This window comes from Eptesicus fuscus, chromosome 23 (assembly GCF_027574615.1).
Source record: "Eptesicus fuscus isolate TK198812 chromosome 23, DD_ASM_mEF_20220401, whole genome shotgun sequence".
Classification (NCBI taxonomy): domain Eukaryota; kingdom Metazoa; phylum Chordata; class Mammalia; order Chiroptera; family Vespertilionidae; genus Eptesicus; species Eptesicus fuscus.
Genome location: NC_072495.1, coordinates 9,207,338 through 9,222,615, shown reverse-complemented (window position 1 = coordinate 9,222,615; position 15,278 = coordinate 9,207,338). Strand labels below are relative to the sequence as shown.

Sequence of the window (15,278 nt, the reverse complement as noted above, 5' to 3'; positions counted from 1 at the left end):
AGAGATCTGCACATTCCTCCTCTTTGTGTGGGGTTTGGAAGTGCCCAGATGAGGCCCAGCTGTGAAGCAAGGCAGGCTGCTGCTGTGCCGTCCTTTGCTTTCTTTAGATAGCTTTGGGGCTCCCTGACCCAGCTGCAGTTTGACAGGTTTTAGGATGAGAAAGGATAGGCCATTCATATGCAAAAGCCACTGCACACAGCTTGGGTAGGGTTGTAAATTGGGTGGAGTGGAGTCTCAGGGAATCTCCAGGGCGGAGCAAACAGCAATGGTTGCCAGTCAGTCCTGCACCAGAGAGGTCCGACTGCTGCTGCACACATCTCCATCTGGAAGAAAGCTGCCCCCATGTTCCTGCCCCGATGCCAGACTGTCCAGTTTCTCCCCGTATGTGTCTGGGTCCCCCAAAGTCTCGCCCGGCACTGGAGCTCAGAGCATGTGGGAGCTTGTACCTCCCTCCGGATTAAAAAGCAGCACACCCGGGTGCCAGCCCCTTCTGCACCTCCACACCTCTGCACCTCCTACCAGTCTCAATGCTCTTTCTTCTTTATTTTTCTAGTTGTAGTTCTTCTACTCAGCCAGGTTTCCTGTGGTTCTGGATATTTTACTTATAATTTTGATACGTTGTGGGAGGCAGCAAGTACAGGTGTTTACCTATGCCGCCATCTTGGTTCCCTCTCCTCCTCTTTTTTTTATCTCCCCACTCCCACTTTTCTAAAAATAGTTTTGGTCCTTCTATAGAGAAAATTATAAAATATTTATTGAGAGATACCAAAGGAAGATACCAAAGTGAAGAAATATAACATGCTCATGGATTATAAGATCTAATGTTATAGAAATGTCAGTTCTCCCTAAATTGATATATAGGTTAAATGCAATCTCAATTATATCTCAACATATTTTCTTGTGAAATTTAACAAGCTGGCTCTAAATCTAACTGACAGATACAAAATATCAAGGTAACCTCTTGAAGAAAAACAAGCAAGACACTCAGAGAAATAGGAGAAGGACTTGTCCTACACATATCAAAACTTAATATAAAGCTAGAGCATAGATACGGTGGTCCTAAGCACAGGGATGAACAAACAGACCAATGAAACAGAATAGAGAGCCCCAAACAAACCCAAGCATATACACAGACTTTTGATATATGGTAGAGGTGGCTTTTTAGATCAATGGAAAAAAAGATAGTCTTCTCAAAATATGATACTATAACAACATAGGATAATAATAGGATATCTATTTGATAAAAGTAAAATTAGAACCTTACTTTTTATCTCACACTCAAAAATCAGTTCCAACTAGTTTAAAAGACCTAATTGTCTTTGACTTCTGCTTATGGAAAGTTTTCCTAAACAAAACACAAAAAGCTCAAAACAAAGTAATTGGAAAATTTTACAACATTAAAATAAAATAAATGCATGTGTTAAAATACACTATGAAATGTAAAGACATGCCACAAAGTGGGAGAAGATATTTGCAACACGTATAACTGACAAAGGACCAATATCCAAACAATATTAAAAACAAACAAAGAACTTACAAAACAATAAGAAAACCCAACGGAAAAAAATGGACAAAAGATATGAACAAGTACATTAAGAAAAGAGGAAATCCAAATGGCCATAAACACATGAAAATATACCTGACCTGACCAATAATCAAGGAAATAAAAATTAAAAGCACAATGAGGAAAAAAAATTACATACAACCATTTGGAAAAGTTTAGCATTATCTAGGAGATATACATATCCTATAACGATTCTGTTATTAGAAAAAGACATTAGGGAAATATTTGCATGTATACACCTGAAGACATGTACAAGATTGTTAATAGCAGCACAGATTGATAAATTGTAGTATATTCATAATATAGAATGCTAAACATTAATGAAAATGAAATGAACCAGAGATATATAAAACAACATGGTTAACTGTCACAAATAATATTAAGGAGAAAAAGCAAATCATAAAACAATACATACAAAAATATACCTATGTCAAACGCAAAAACAATCAAAACTAAATTGTTTAGAAATACATATATTACTGGTAAAATTGTACATAAAAATAAAGAAATAATTATCACAAAAATCTGGGTAGTGGTTACCTCTAGAAGTGAGGGAAAGAGTTGTGATTGGGAAGAACACAAACAAGTATGCTTAGGGGTACAGGCAATTTCTATTTCTTGTCCCTAGTGTTTGTTTATAATCATTCTTTAAGCAGTACACATATGTTTTATGTATTCTAATCCATGCCTGATATATCTCACAAGAAAACGTAAATTTAAAAATATTTAAGTTATCATCAGATACTACCTAACATAAAAACTAATCTCGTCCTAGCTGGTTTTGCTCAGTGGATAGAGCATCAGCCTGCGGACCAAAGGGTCCCAGGTTCCATTCTGGTCAAGGGCACACACCTTGGTTGCAGGCTCCTCCCTGGCCTGGGCCCTGGTCAGGGAGAGTGCAGAAGGCAACCAATCAATGTGTTTCTCTCACAATGATGTTTCTCTCTGTCTTTCCTTCTCTCTTCCACTTTCTCTAAAAGATCAATGGGAAAATATCCTTGATTGAGGATTAAAAAGCAACAACAAACTAATCTTACCTGTACAAAAGAAAATTTTTCTCATGCCTATATTCTAAATTAGAAGAAAGTTAAGATGCTAGTACTTGCTAACAGGGGTAAATGGTCAAGTTACCTTAAACAAAAACAAGTGAATTAATAACATTTTAAGCTGTATTTAATAAACATCAGATAGTATTATTTTCACCACATATAGCATACGCTCTGGGTAAGCCTGCTAAAATTATAGGCAGATAGCACATTCATAGATGAAACTGGCCTATGACCTACCTCAAGTTTATAACTGTTAATGGGTAAAAAATTAAAACAATATAAAGTAAACTCTGCATCATGGTGGCTGGTACCATGCCGAGGTAAAGTAAACTCTGGAGGAGAGAGGCAACCAAGTGGCTTTTGTAAACAAGAACATAATTATGGTCATTGATTCAAGAAATAACCTTCTATATAGGGAGTTGTTAGCCACTAAAGCATACTTAAAGTTTTTGTCAGGGAAAAGGAGGGGGTTTATATATTTTCACTCATGGTTGGAAAACCATTAGTTCTAGTAATAGGAGATAAAATCAATCAATTAAACAAAAATTAACTGAGTACCTACTACTGAGACCAAGAAAGATTTCACCCTTCCTAACTATTAGTAAAATACTATGTTGAAGGTAATACAAAGAAATCATACAGTATTAGGGAAATACAACCAATACAGTGCTTGATAAGGAAACACAAAGAAATGGCATAAAGCATGTAGCGATGGGGGTAGGGATCAATGGGGGAAGGGGGACATCTGTAATACTTTCAACAATAAAGATAAATATTTTTAAAAGGCATAAGTCATGGTCCTAAATATAAAATCAAAGACTCTTTTTAAAAAACAAACACACACACATTTGCAAAAGCAGAATGAGGATGGGGTAGGGGTAAAGTACTGTGTGACTTTCCCTAGGGAGGTCTGGGTCCAGGTCTATCCTGGTGAGGTGAAAGACCTAAAACAACTCATATGAATACTCTTCTAAAACTCTGCTCCCCAATATTTCTATTCACGTAAAACAAAGACTATCCAAAGTATCAAATGTGATCTTTATGAGGAAATGAAGTCACATGCCATGCAGTGAACTATACCTGCCCTGAGTACTTTTTTAACATTGGCTGGCCTGGGACACTTTCTTCTTGTTTCAGGTTGACTCTGAATCACTGTCTAATCAGCTAGTCCCATCTAGATTTCCCATGGATTTTTCCAATTTACTATAATTATTTTGCTGTTATTGTTAATCCTCACCGAGGATATTTTTCCATTAATCTTTTAGAGAGAGTGGAAAAGAGAGGGAAAGACAGAGCGAAACATCAATGTGAGAGAAACACATTGATTGGTTGCCTTCTGCACTCTCCCTGACCAGGGCCTGGGCCGGGGAGGAGCCTGCAACTAAGGTATGTGCCCTTGACCAGAGTGGAACCTGGGACCCTTTGGTCTGCAGGCTGATGCTCTATCCACTGAGCCAAACTGGCTAGGGCACTATAATTATTTTTAATTTAATAGACTACTTTGTCTTTTTCAGAGTATGCCTTCTATGTGTTTTTACTGGAAGTAATAAAGGAAAACAGCTCAATATGGCTTACATGTTTAATCTGAAAAAATTAGAATTTTTCCTAGGCCAAGAAAACAGAATATGTGGGAACCACTGAACTAGTGATTGCTAAGGTCCTTTAGGTTCTGGTTATGTGAAAGGTATCAGAATTGAAGCCAGAGAAATTAAAGGTCTCATCCTAAGTCAAACTAGACGCCACATCTTTATAAAGCTCTAATGCACTGTCATCCCAGAGGTCACCTTAGAACAAAGGTTCTCACCCAGGAGCAATTTTGCCTCTCCCAGGAGACATCCGGCAATATTTAAAGATAGTTTTGGTTGTCATAACTGGGCCAGGGCTGGTGTAGGAGGTGTTGCTACTAGCATCTGAGTAAAGTCTGCTAAACATCCTAATGCACAGGACAGCCACCCCACCACCAACAAATTACCATCTAGCCCAAAAGGTCAACAGTGCTGAGACTGAGAATCTCTATTAAGCTCTCTTCACTATGTAACTCACATTTTATTAACTTAATAACATCTGAATTCCAATGTCAGCAAAGGAAACAAACATTAGGAAAATCTTAATCAAAGGAAGATATGTAGCCTAAGATTACTTTGGCAGGCAATGACAATACAGTATGAAGATTTCTACTTTCACACTCTATGTCTAAAATTAAAAATTCTCTTTTCATTAGGCATCATATTTCAGTGAATGGGGGACCCTAGACGGTTTGGCTCAGTGTACAGAGAGTTGGCCTGCAGACCAAAGGGTCCCGGGTTTGATTCTGATCAAGGGCATGTACTTTGGTTGCAGGCTCCTCCCCAGCCCGGGCCCTGGTCAGGGCCAATGCAGGAGGCAACCAATCGATATGTCTCCCTGTTTTTCCCTCTATTTGCCACTCTTCCTAAAAATCAATGGAAAAATATCCTCGGGTGAGGATTAACAAAAAATAAAAAGTAGCCCTAACCGGCTTGGCTCAGTGGATAGAGCGTCAGCCTGCAGACTGAAGCGTCCCAGGTACGATTTCAGCCAAGGGCACATGCCTGGGTTGCGGGCTCGATCCCCGGTGGGGGGTGTGCAGGAGGCAGCAGATCAATGATTCTCTCTCATCATTAATGTTTCTATCACTCTCTCCTTCTCCCTTTCTCTCTGAAATCAATAAAGAAATATATATTTAAAATAATTAATTAATAAATATTTAATTAATTAATTAATTAATATTAATTAATTAATTAATATTTAATAATTTAATTAATTAATTTAATTAATTAATAATATTTAAAATAATTAATTAATAAAAAGTAAAAATTGTTATGGGGCGGGGAAGGCTTCGAATAAGACAAGTCTGCACTCAAATTCTAGCTCTAACACTTACTAGGTATAAGACTCTAGGAAAGCCCCTCAACCTTATTAGTATTCCATTTCCTCATTTATAAAACCAGATTCATAATATCTACCTTATACAGTTGTTTTATTTATTTTATTTTTTATATATATATTTTTTTTATTGATTTTTTTTACAGAGAGGAAGGGAGAGGGATAGAGAGCTAGAAACATCGATGAGAGAGAAACATCGACCAGCTGCCTCCTGCACACCCCCTACTGGGGATGTGCCCGCAACCAATGTATATGCCCTTGACCGGAATCGAACCTGGGACCTTTCAGTCCGCAGGCCGATGCTCTACCCATTGAGCCAAACCGGTTTCAGCTATACAGTTGTTTTAAGGATTATATGAAAAATGTATTTAAAACACTGAGCACATGTGTCTAGAATGTAATAAATACTAAATACTGTGTTTAATTTGAAGGAGGACTGTGGTTAGGAGTTGGACTTTTGAAAAATTCTTGCTCTGTTACTTACCATATAACTTGAACAAGTAAATCTTATGACTTTGAGTCTCAATATTCTCATCTGTGAAATAGGGCTACACCATCCTTCTCAAAGAAGAGTAATGAGGACCATAAGGCACTCAGCATAGCTGGAACACAGTAAGTGTTCCACATACAGAACTATTTTTGTTATTAAAGTGGGCCCAATAAAACCCAATGACATTTTCCACATATATGTTCTCCCATATATGTTCTAAACTACATTTTTGCCTACTTTTGTGCCATTTGGCCTCATTAGAGAAACAGTTGTTACATTTCTCATAAAATCTTTTCTGAGCTAGCAAATTCATCACTCTTCTTAGTCCTCTCTGAAACAGAAAGGTTTTTTGTTGTTTTATTATACCTTAAATACATACAATATTTGTCAACTATACCTCAATAAAAGGGAGGTTCTTGCCTTGAACTTTTTGGTATGAATAGTTTTACATAGGATGTATTTTTGCTCTGTTTTCACTATTAAATTGTATAGAAGGCCAGAACAGCAAAACAACTACATTTTGTATAGCAAAGTCTTTGAACTATTTCCTAGTCCCTCTAGCAACTTAACTAACATATTAACATCAGAAAACTCACCTGTAAGCAGGACCCTACCAAACTTAAGAGTGAACATTGGTTTCAAACTACACTGTTTCCTTAATCTTAATAATTAATACATACAAAAAAATCCATATTTAGTAGTCAATCTTTCAGTGTTCAAAGTTATAATTAAAATAATTACCTAGAAGAAAAGGGAGACCTATTGACACTGTCTAAAATATCTCAATGGATCATGACAAATTTATAAGTGATTCATAGAATTATTCCATCATTTATAGGTGACACCTCTCTTAATTATATCAAAAGCTAAGTCACTACAATTTCAAATCCAACATAAAAAGAGATTGCTCACCTCTGGAGATTTCTGTATATTCTGGAATACAGCATAAGCAATAAGTGAACTTGAACCTATAACACTAACATAGATAAAAGATCAATAAAATAGGACAATTGGGGTCCCTTCATATTTGCTGTTGATGTTTACAGCTTTATTGACATATAATTGATGTAAAATTACCTGCACATATTTAAAAATATATATAGACTGCTTCATGAATTTGTGTGTCAGCCTTGTGCAAGGCCCACGCTAATCTTCTCTACTTTATTCCAGTTTTTAGTATATGAACTACCAAAACTATTGATTTTTTTAAGTAAATCCTATTGACCAAGTTGTTCTTTGATTTTCAGAAGTTAGCCCTCAGTCTGTATTTTTTGGTCTTATTGTTGTTGATATTGGTACATTTTATTAATCAGAAAATACCAACATGGTAAAGAACAATACTTCTCTCTAACCAAAGAATAAGAGCAAATCCCCAGGGAGGGAAATGTAGACACATTCAGAATTCTCAAGTTTTTCTTATACTAGTTTAAATAGTCAGATCACATGAGATTAAGTAAACATACCTCAGAGTAGCCATAACAAATTGTATCCACTGTATTGCAGAATAAACCTAAACAAAATGAGAAAATAAGAATAAAACTACGCCTTTTACATTTAATATTCAACCTTATTCCAGTTTCACTGTTTATTAACTATCTGTGCAGAGCACAAACTCTTTTTCAGTGCCTAATCAAAACACACTATAAATCTGAGAATGAGTAGAAAGTCTGAATAGAACCATGGAAAGGCAGGGCGGCTTCTTTCTTCCTCCCTTATGCTACACCTCTGGGAAACAGTAAGATAACTAATAGAGAGGTAGACAGAAAGTGACCGAGTGGAAACAAACAAAAACAGAGTTAAATGAGAAAATTAATAAAGGGAAGAATAAAATGGAGAAGAGGTAGGAAAAGTTAAATTGTGAGACAGGACAGATATATGGGAATAATGGGTAAAAAGAAAGGCAAACAAATGCTAAATAGAGTTGAGTGACAGCTGGACAGACGAAAACAGAATACTAGGCAACAGAGAAATAGAAAAAAAGAAAACAATATGGAGAGAGATACTTGAGAGAAAAATACAGAACAGGGAGGAAGAAAGGGGGAGCACAAAAGGAGAGAGCTTCCCCACAGCTTCTAATCTCACCAAGTCCAGATTGTCTGTCAGAATTCTAGCCTCCAGCAGGAAGGCCATAGGGACGTCAGCCCCAGCTTTGCTTAAGCAGCCAGATCCTTCTCCGTCAGGTTCTGAATACCCAAGTGGTGAACAGGTGGCTCCACCCCTACCCCAGCTGGGCTCCTCCCTATCCAATCCTGCCCTGTACCTTGAGGGCAAGGAGAGGTGGCAACAAGTGGAGGAGAAAGCCAAGCAGAAAGAACAAAAATAGAAAAAGCAGGTGACAAGGAAACAAAGTTCTAAAAAAGCATTAAAATTGTAAGAAGGGGCGAGGCAGGAGTAATAAAAGTAGAAAGAATGAGTCATAGTGAAAAGGTAAACAGAGCTGCAAGAAATGGAACAGAAAAAAGGGAGAGAAAAATAGGGAAGGGAGGTCTGCTTAAAACTTGCCCCTTTTTATAGACAGAAGCCTATAATGAGAAATATACACTGGACTGGATATTCACTCAATCAATAAAGTTTTAGTATTACCAGGAAAAAGCTGTGGAGAGAAGAGGTTATTAATATCTCATATTTATTTAATACTAACACCTTCAATATTCTATACCAAAAATCCCCACCAGAAATATATATCATTAAATTATGATTCATTTAATATACTTATGTTCATATATAAGTTCATATATCAACTTTGTATAAAGCATTGTGTTATGGAAGATACAAAGACAAGATACAGACCCATACTTGCAAAAGTTTATAATATAGTAGGAAAAACTGCTTGAATACCAAAAACCTTAAATTATCTACACACAAAATCATATATCCTGATTGGCAGTATTTGTAAGAATTGGTAAAATTTGGACAAAAATTGGAGGAAGAAGGAAACAGAAGGAAGAACATTTATTTCATCTAACGATACTTTTACACATTCTATGAATATTTATTGATAACGTAAATTAGATCATTTGCTTGGCTTGAGTAATTTCAATATATGACATTTACTCATATGAGGTTAAGAATATAGTGTGGAGTAGAAGACAGGACATTGTTAAGTAGAGGTAGGCTGTAATGACTTTGTTTAAATTATTAGATAAACAAATAAATGAAAATACCAGTAAATTTCTGGGTCAGATATCCCTACTATAGGTCTTAGGGAGTGTTTTTCGGCTTCTAATCATATATCTATGTAATAAGAGTGAGGGGACTAATGACAGTCTCACCAAGTGATAAAGGAATGCTTGTGAACAAAAGACTCTTGTCTTAGTCGAGAACAAATCTCAAATTGTTCTGAGAACAGCCGTGAGAAATTAGTCTGCTGCTCTTGATAGAACTTTTCACTTTTGGCATCTCTTCTAAAATGTCTACGTCACCAGCCAACATGTGGGGATTTACTTTTCCATTTTTCTCTCTAAATTAGTCTCCTGCCTTCTGTATATTCAACTGTCTTCCTTTGATATATCTCTGGAAAAATAATCAATAATCTTCCCATCTTCTCTTTCTACAAGGATTAACCAAGCCCAAATGATAAAGTGGGTAATATTTATTTTCAGTTTTCTTTTCTCCTCCTTTTTTCAAAATTTACTTGAAAGAGAGAGGAAGGGGGAAGGGAGAGAGGGAGGGAAGGAGGGCGAGAAGGATAGAGGTAATGAGGGAAGAAGAGAGAGGGAGAGGGGGAAGGTGGCGGGCGGGGGGGGGGGGGGGCGGAGAGAGGAACATCAGTATGAGAGAGAAACATCCATAGATGCCCCAACTGGGATTGAACCCACAACCTGGGCATGTGCCCTGACCAGGAATGGAACCTACTATGGGATGAAGTAGGGGTACAGGATGAAGCTCCACACAACTGAGCCACACAGGCCAAGGTTCTTCTATTTTTACTTCTTTAGCGAGCTCAAACACACACCAGTAGTCAACGTAATGGGCCACTCTATACTACGTATCAATTTAAGTTAACAGATATTCATTAAACTTCTACCATGAGCAAGTTAATGCAGAGGTTAAAAAGTCAAGAAATCACCTACCTAGTAAAATATTTTTATTTAAGCAAAAATACTCAACTCAAAGAAGTGTTATTATTTTAGTAATAATAGCTACCAATTATTGAGTGCTTTCTATGTGTAAGGCTCTATACTAAGCATTTTAATTCTCACCACAACCTTTGAGGTAAGAAGCAGTATTATTCCCATTTTATAGATAAAGTGTTGATGAAAATGTGGAGAAAAAGGTTGAAACCTCATACATTCCTAGTGGGAATATCATATTTTCAGCCACTTTGTCAGTTTCTCAAATAGTTAAACATACACTACATGACTCAGCTTCTAGATATAAACCCGCCTCTACTCCTAGGTATATTTGGATACAAATGTTCATAACAGTGTTACTCATAATAGACAAAAAGTAGAAATAACATAAATGTTCATCAACTGATGAAGGGATAAAATGTGGTTTATCCATGCAATGGAATATTATTCAGCAATTAAAAGGAAAGAAGTAGCCCTAACTGGTTTGGCTCAATGGATAGAGCATCAGCCTACGGACTGAAAGGTCCAGGTTCGATTCCAGTCAAGGGCATGTACCTTGGTTGCGGGCACATCCCCAGTAGGGTGTGCAGGAGGCAGCTGATCAATGTTTCTCTCTCATTGATGTTTCTAACTCTCTATCCCTCTCCCTTCCTCTCTTTAAAAAAATCAATAAAATATTTTTTTTAAAAAAAGGAAAGAAGTACTGATAACATGATACAACATGGGTGAACCTTGAAAACAGAATGCTGCCCTAGCTGATTTGTCTCAGTGGATAGAGCATCGGCCCACGGACTGAAGGGTCCCGGGTTCAATTCTGGTCAAGGACATGTACCTCAGTTTCAGGCTCAATACCTGGCCCCAGGTCAGGGTGCATGTTGGAAGCAACCAATCAATGTCTCTCTCACATTGATGTTTCTGCATCTCTCCCCCTCCCTTCCACTCTCTCTAAAAAAATCAATGGGAAAATATTCTTGGGTGAGGATTTAAAAAAACAAACAAACATTATGCTAAGTCAACAGACCGGTCACAAAAGACCACAGATTGTATGACTGCATTCATACAAAATGTCTAAAATAGACAAATTTATACAGTTACATAGATTAGGGCTAGGAAAATAGTTTGGGGAGTGACTGCTAATGGGCACAGGGTTTCTTTTTAGGACAACAAAAATATTCTAAAATCATATAGTGGTGATGGCTACACAACTCTATGAATATACTAAAAATTGTTGAAATGTACACTTTAAGAGGGTGACTTATATGATAGGTGAATTATCTATATATATAAAAGCCCAAGCGATTGGCCGACTGGTAGCTATGACGTGCACTGACCACCAGGGGGAAGACATTCAACGCAGGAGCTGCCAAGCTACAGTGACTTGGCAGCTGCGGTTCTCAGGTGATGCAGCCAGAACCAGAGAGGAGGGAGCCCAATACCAGGGTGCATCACCTGAGAACCGCCCTCTCGCAATCTGGGGCCCTTCAGGGGATGTTGGAGAGCCGGTTTCGGCCTAATCCCCGCAGGCCAAGCTGAGAGACCCCATCAGGGCACGTATCTGTGCACCGGGCCTCTAGTATCTCAATAAGGCTGTTGCCAAAATGAAGTTTGGGACAAAAACAAGGAAGCAAATGTCCCATTGCTGAAATTCATGGTGTAATGATTAATGGATAACATGTTTCTGTCTTTACTACTGAAAAGAGTAATATTGAGATTAAAAAGTGTAAAATAAACATTGCAATAGGGAACTGAAGAGAAAGATTTTGAGAAAGCACCTGACTGCTCTAAATGAATCCACCACTCCTGGTCTGAACAAATTATACCCTAGCACTTTTTTTAAAAATATATTTTATTGATTTTTTACAGAGAGGAAGGGAGAGGGACAGAGAGCCAGAAACATCGATGAGAGAGAAACACCGATCAGCTGCCTCCTGCACACCCCCTACTGGGGATGCGCCCGCAACCAAGGTACATGCCCTTGATCAGAATCGAACCCGGGACCTTTCAGTCCACAGGCTGACGCTCTATCCACTGAGCCAAACCTGTTTTGGCTACTCTAGCACTTTGATAAAACTTGCAGGTTAACTCAATAAACCATTGAATGAAATCTGAGGGTTCATGTAAAAATGGGAAAACTGCTGCCCTAGCTCGTTTGGCTCAGTGAATGGAGCGTCAGCCTACGGACTAAAGGGTTCTGGGTTCGATTCCAGTCAAGGGCACATGCGCAGGTTGCAGGCTCGATCCCCAGCAGGGGGCATGCAGGAGGCAGCCAATCAATGATTCCCTCTTATCACTGATGCTTCTATCTCTCTCTTCCCCTCCCTTCCTCTCTGAAATCAATAAAAATATATTTAAAATGGGAAAACTGCTAGAAATTATAGAAAACTGGTTACCACTAAAAATTTTTATTTTTATAAAATAGTAAAATCTGCAACCATAAGTGAAAAGATTATAGTATTGATCCCAGACAAGATTGTAGAATGAACTATCCAAAAGATATATTTTTAAATAAACAGAAAAATATAATAATTATGTCATCATGGACTTATAAATAATCATGCCTCATTCTCTTTTTGGATAGAATTACTACACATAGTATAGATGGTATTTTGACAAAACATTTGATAAGAAATTTGGTGATGTAAAAATAAATATAGACCAAGTAGAAGCACAATTAAGGACATTTCTTAAATAAACTAAGAGAATGCTAATTCATTGATGAATATCAATTTAGGAATACCTTCTAGTGGAGTGAATCAGCATTCTGACTTGGCACTGTTCTGTAAAACACTTTCATCAATGACTTGAAAGAAAATATAGTACAGGCATATTTATGAAGTTGTGTGTGTCACTTATCTACTGTTATGTAACAAATTTCCACAAATTTAGTGGCTTAAAACACATAACCTCACATATTCTATGGGTCAGGTGTCCCAGGTTAGCTTAGTTGGGTCCTCAGCTTCAGTGTCTCTCATATCTATCTATCTATCTATCTATCTATCTATCTATCTATCTATCTAAACAGGGAATATGCTAATTAGCTGGGCATCATGACCGCTCAGGAGGCGGCTGCATCACAACCACACAGGAGGAGCTCGGCGCACAGATGGGTGGGAGGGGACTGTGTGCCACCCCCAGCTCCAGCAGCCGTGGGGAGGCTGGGGCTGGGGGAGAGCCAGACTGGAGACACAACACATGAAGAGGCTGGGGCTGGGGGCGAGGTGGAGCGGAGACACAACACACAGGAGTGCCTGCCCCCCACCCCAGTGGACACCATGCAGAGGCCAGCGCTACACGGGTCAGGCGCGGGTCCTGGCCCCCTACGGGGTGCCTCCTCCAGTAATTTAAATCGCGTGCTGGGCCTCTAGTATAATAATAAAAGTACAATATGCTAATTAGACCAAATGTGCTTCCGGACGAAGCCGGGGCTGCGAGGGAAGCCTGGGTTCCGGGTGCCTGCCAGTGGCCAGAGGGAAGCCGGTGCTAGCAGCCGGGGGAAGGAAGGCCTATTCTTGCACAGATTTCATGCATCGGGCCTCTGGTAAGGTTATAATCAAGATGTTGACTGATTCTCATCTGAAAACTCAAATGGGGAAGGATCTGCTTCCAAGTTCATGTAGTTGTTGGCCTAATTCAGTTCCTTGAGGGTTATTGGTCTGAGGGCTTCAGTTCCCAACTAATTGTTGGCCAAATGCTACCCTAAATTCCTTGATTGCCCTGTGGACTTGTGCAAGATGACATCCTAGCAAGATGGAAGTCACAATCTTATGGCACCAACTCAGTGGAGTGACATTCCATCATTTCTTCTGTATTCTATTGATTGTAGATTTTTTCAACACTTAGAAGGAAAGGATTACAAGAGTGTTAATATCAAGAGGCAGGGGCCATCTTAATGTCTTCCCACCATGTGTACTCTAATATGTCAAGTACTTTTCCAAATCAGATCATTTGCAATAGCTGTTCCCTCTCTCTGGAATGCTCTTCCTCCAGATAATCACATGACTGGCTCCTCATCCTTCAAGTATCAGCTCAAATATCATCACCTCACAGATGAACATTTATGAAATTCCAATATATCTGGTTTATTTGTGTGGCTTATAAAAGTAAAACAAAATACATGAATTGAAAGTGGGACAAAAGGAGAAAAAAAAATTCTGCTGAAATTACTTGATGCCTGGATGTTAAAATCTGAGTTTCAAAATATTACTCTATTGAATAAAACAATATTAAAAATAACAGAGCGCTAGCTGGTTTGGCTCAGTGGATAGAGAGCATTGGCCTGCAGAATGAAGAGTCCTGGGTTCGATTCTGATCAAAGGCACATGCCTGGGTTTCAGGCTCAATCCCCAGTGTGGGGTGTGCAGGAGGCAGCTGATCCATGATTCTCTCTCATCATTGATGTTTCCATCTCTCTCACGCACATGCTCTCCCTTCCTCTCTGACATCAATAAATAATAAGAGAGGTCTGGTGCATGAAATGTGTGCACCAGTAGGGTCCCTAGGCCTGGCCAGCAATCAAGGACAATCAGGTTCCCCACCTCCCCACCTCCTCCTTCCCTCACTCCCAGTGCCCCGCTGCCACTGCTGGTCGCCTACCATGTTGCACACCGCCCCCTGGTGGTCAGCACACATCATAGCAAGCAATTGAGCTCCCAGTCTCCTGGTGGAACTCCCAAGGGGACAATTTGCATATTAGCCTTTTATTATATAGGATATACATATTAAACACACACACACACCAAAAGAAATGTTGATGACTCCAAATATTTTAACTTACTATGACCCTCTACAACATGCCCTTTCACAGACTTATCCAGCTTTTCCCCTTACTAGAAATATCCTTTGGTGTTTGCCTTGTAAATGCCTCTTCTTTCAAGATCCATCTTAAAAGTCATCTCCTGTCTATAACTTTCCCTGACATCCCAGAACAGGACTGACTGAATCTGCGTATGTATTTTCACAAGACTGTATCACAATCTTATTATCTACCAATGACATCCCAAGTGTTATATTGCTATTCCGAGGTCTCCTCCCCGCACACTGACTCCCTTCGGCACAGAGCTCTGTCTCAGTCACCTCTGTATTCCCACAGGCAAACCCAGGATCCGGTGTAAACCAACCATACCCTGAACAAGTATCTGCTGTATAGAATTTCTGGGGGCCTAGATGGGTGGGGTACTCAGCTTCCAATAAAACCTGGC

General features: G+C 38.8%; 1 protein-coding gene and 1 non-coding gene across 4 annotated transcripts in view; both read right to left on the bottom strand.

Annotated features, from left to right (window-relative positions):
- TMEM116 (transmembrane protein 116) overlaps positions 1–15,278 on the bottom strand; it is a 50,121-nt gene that overhangs the window by 34,512 nt on the left and 331 nt on the right. Inside the window, exons 1-3 of one of the 3 annotated variants that reach the window (XM_054712781.1) lie at positions 8,090–8,177; positions 7,471–7,517; positions 6,920–6,983 (exon numbers count right to left, since the gene is read on the bottom strand). In XM_054712781.1, the coding sequence (XP_054568756.1) occupies positions 6,920–6,983; positions 7,471–7,517; positions 8,090–8,137 (159 nt within the window). In that variant the 5' untranslated portion in view covers positions 8,138–8,177. Of the gene's footprint in view, positions 1–6,919; positions 6,984–7,470; positions 7,518–8,089; positions 8,178–15,278 lie in introns of those variants that run through there. The other 2 variants (XM_054712782.1, XM_054712783.1) reach the window with 2 other exon arrangements.
- Positions 7,101–7,204, bottom strand: LOC114231962 (U6 spliceosomal RNA). The gene has a single exon (XR_003617997.1). It is a non-coding gene; the product is annotated as a U6 spliceosomal RNA (small nuclear RNA).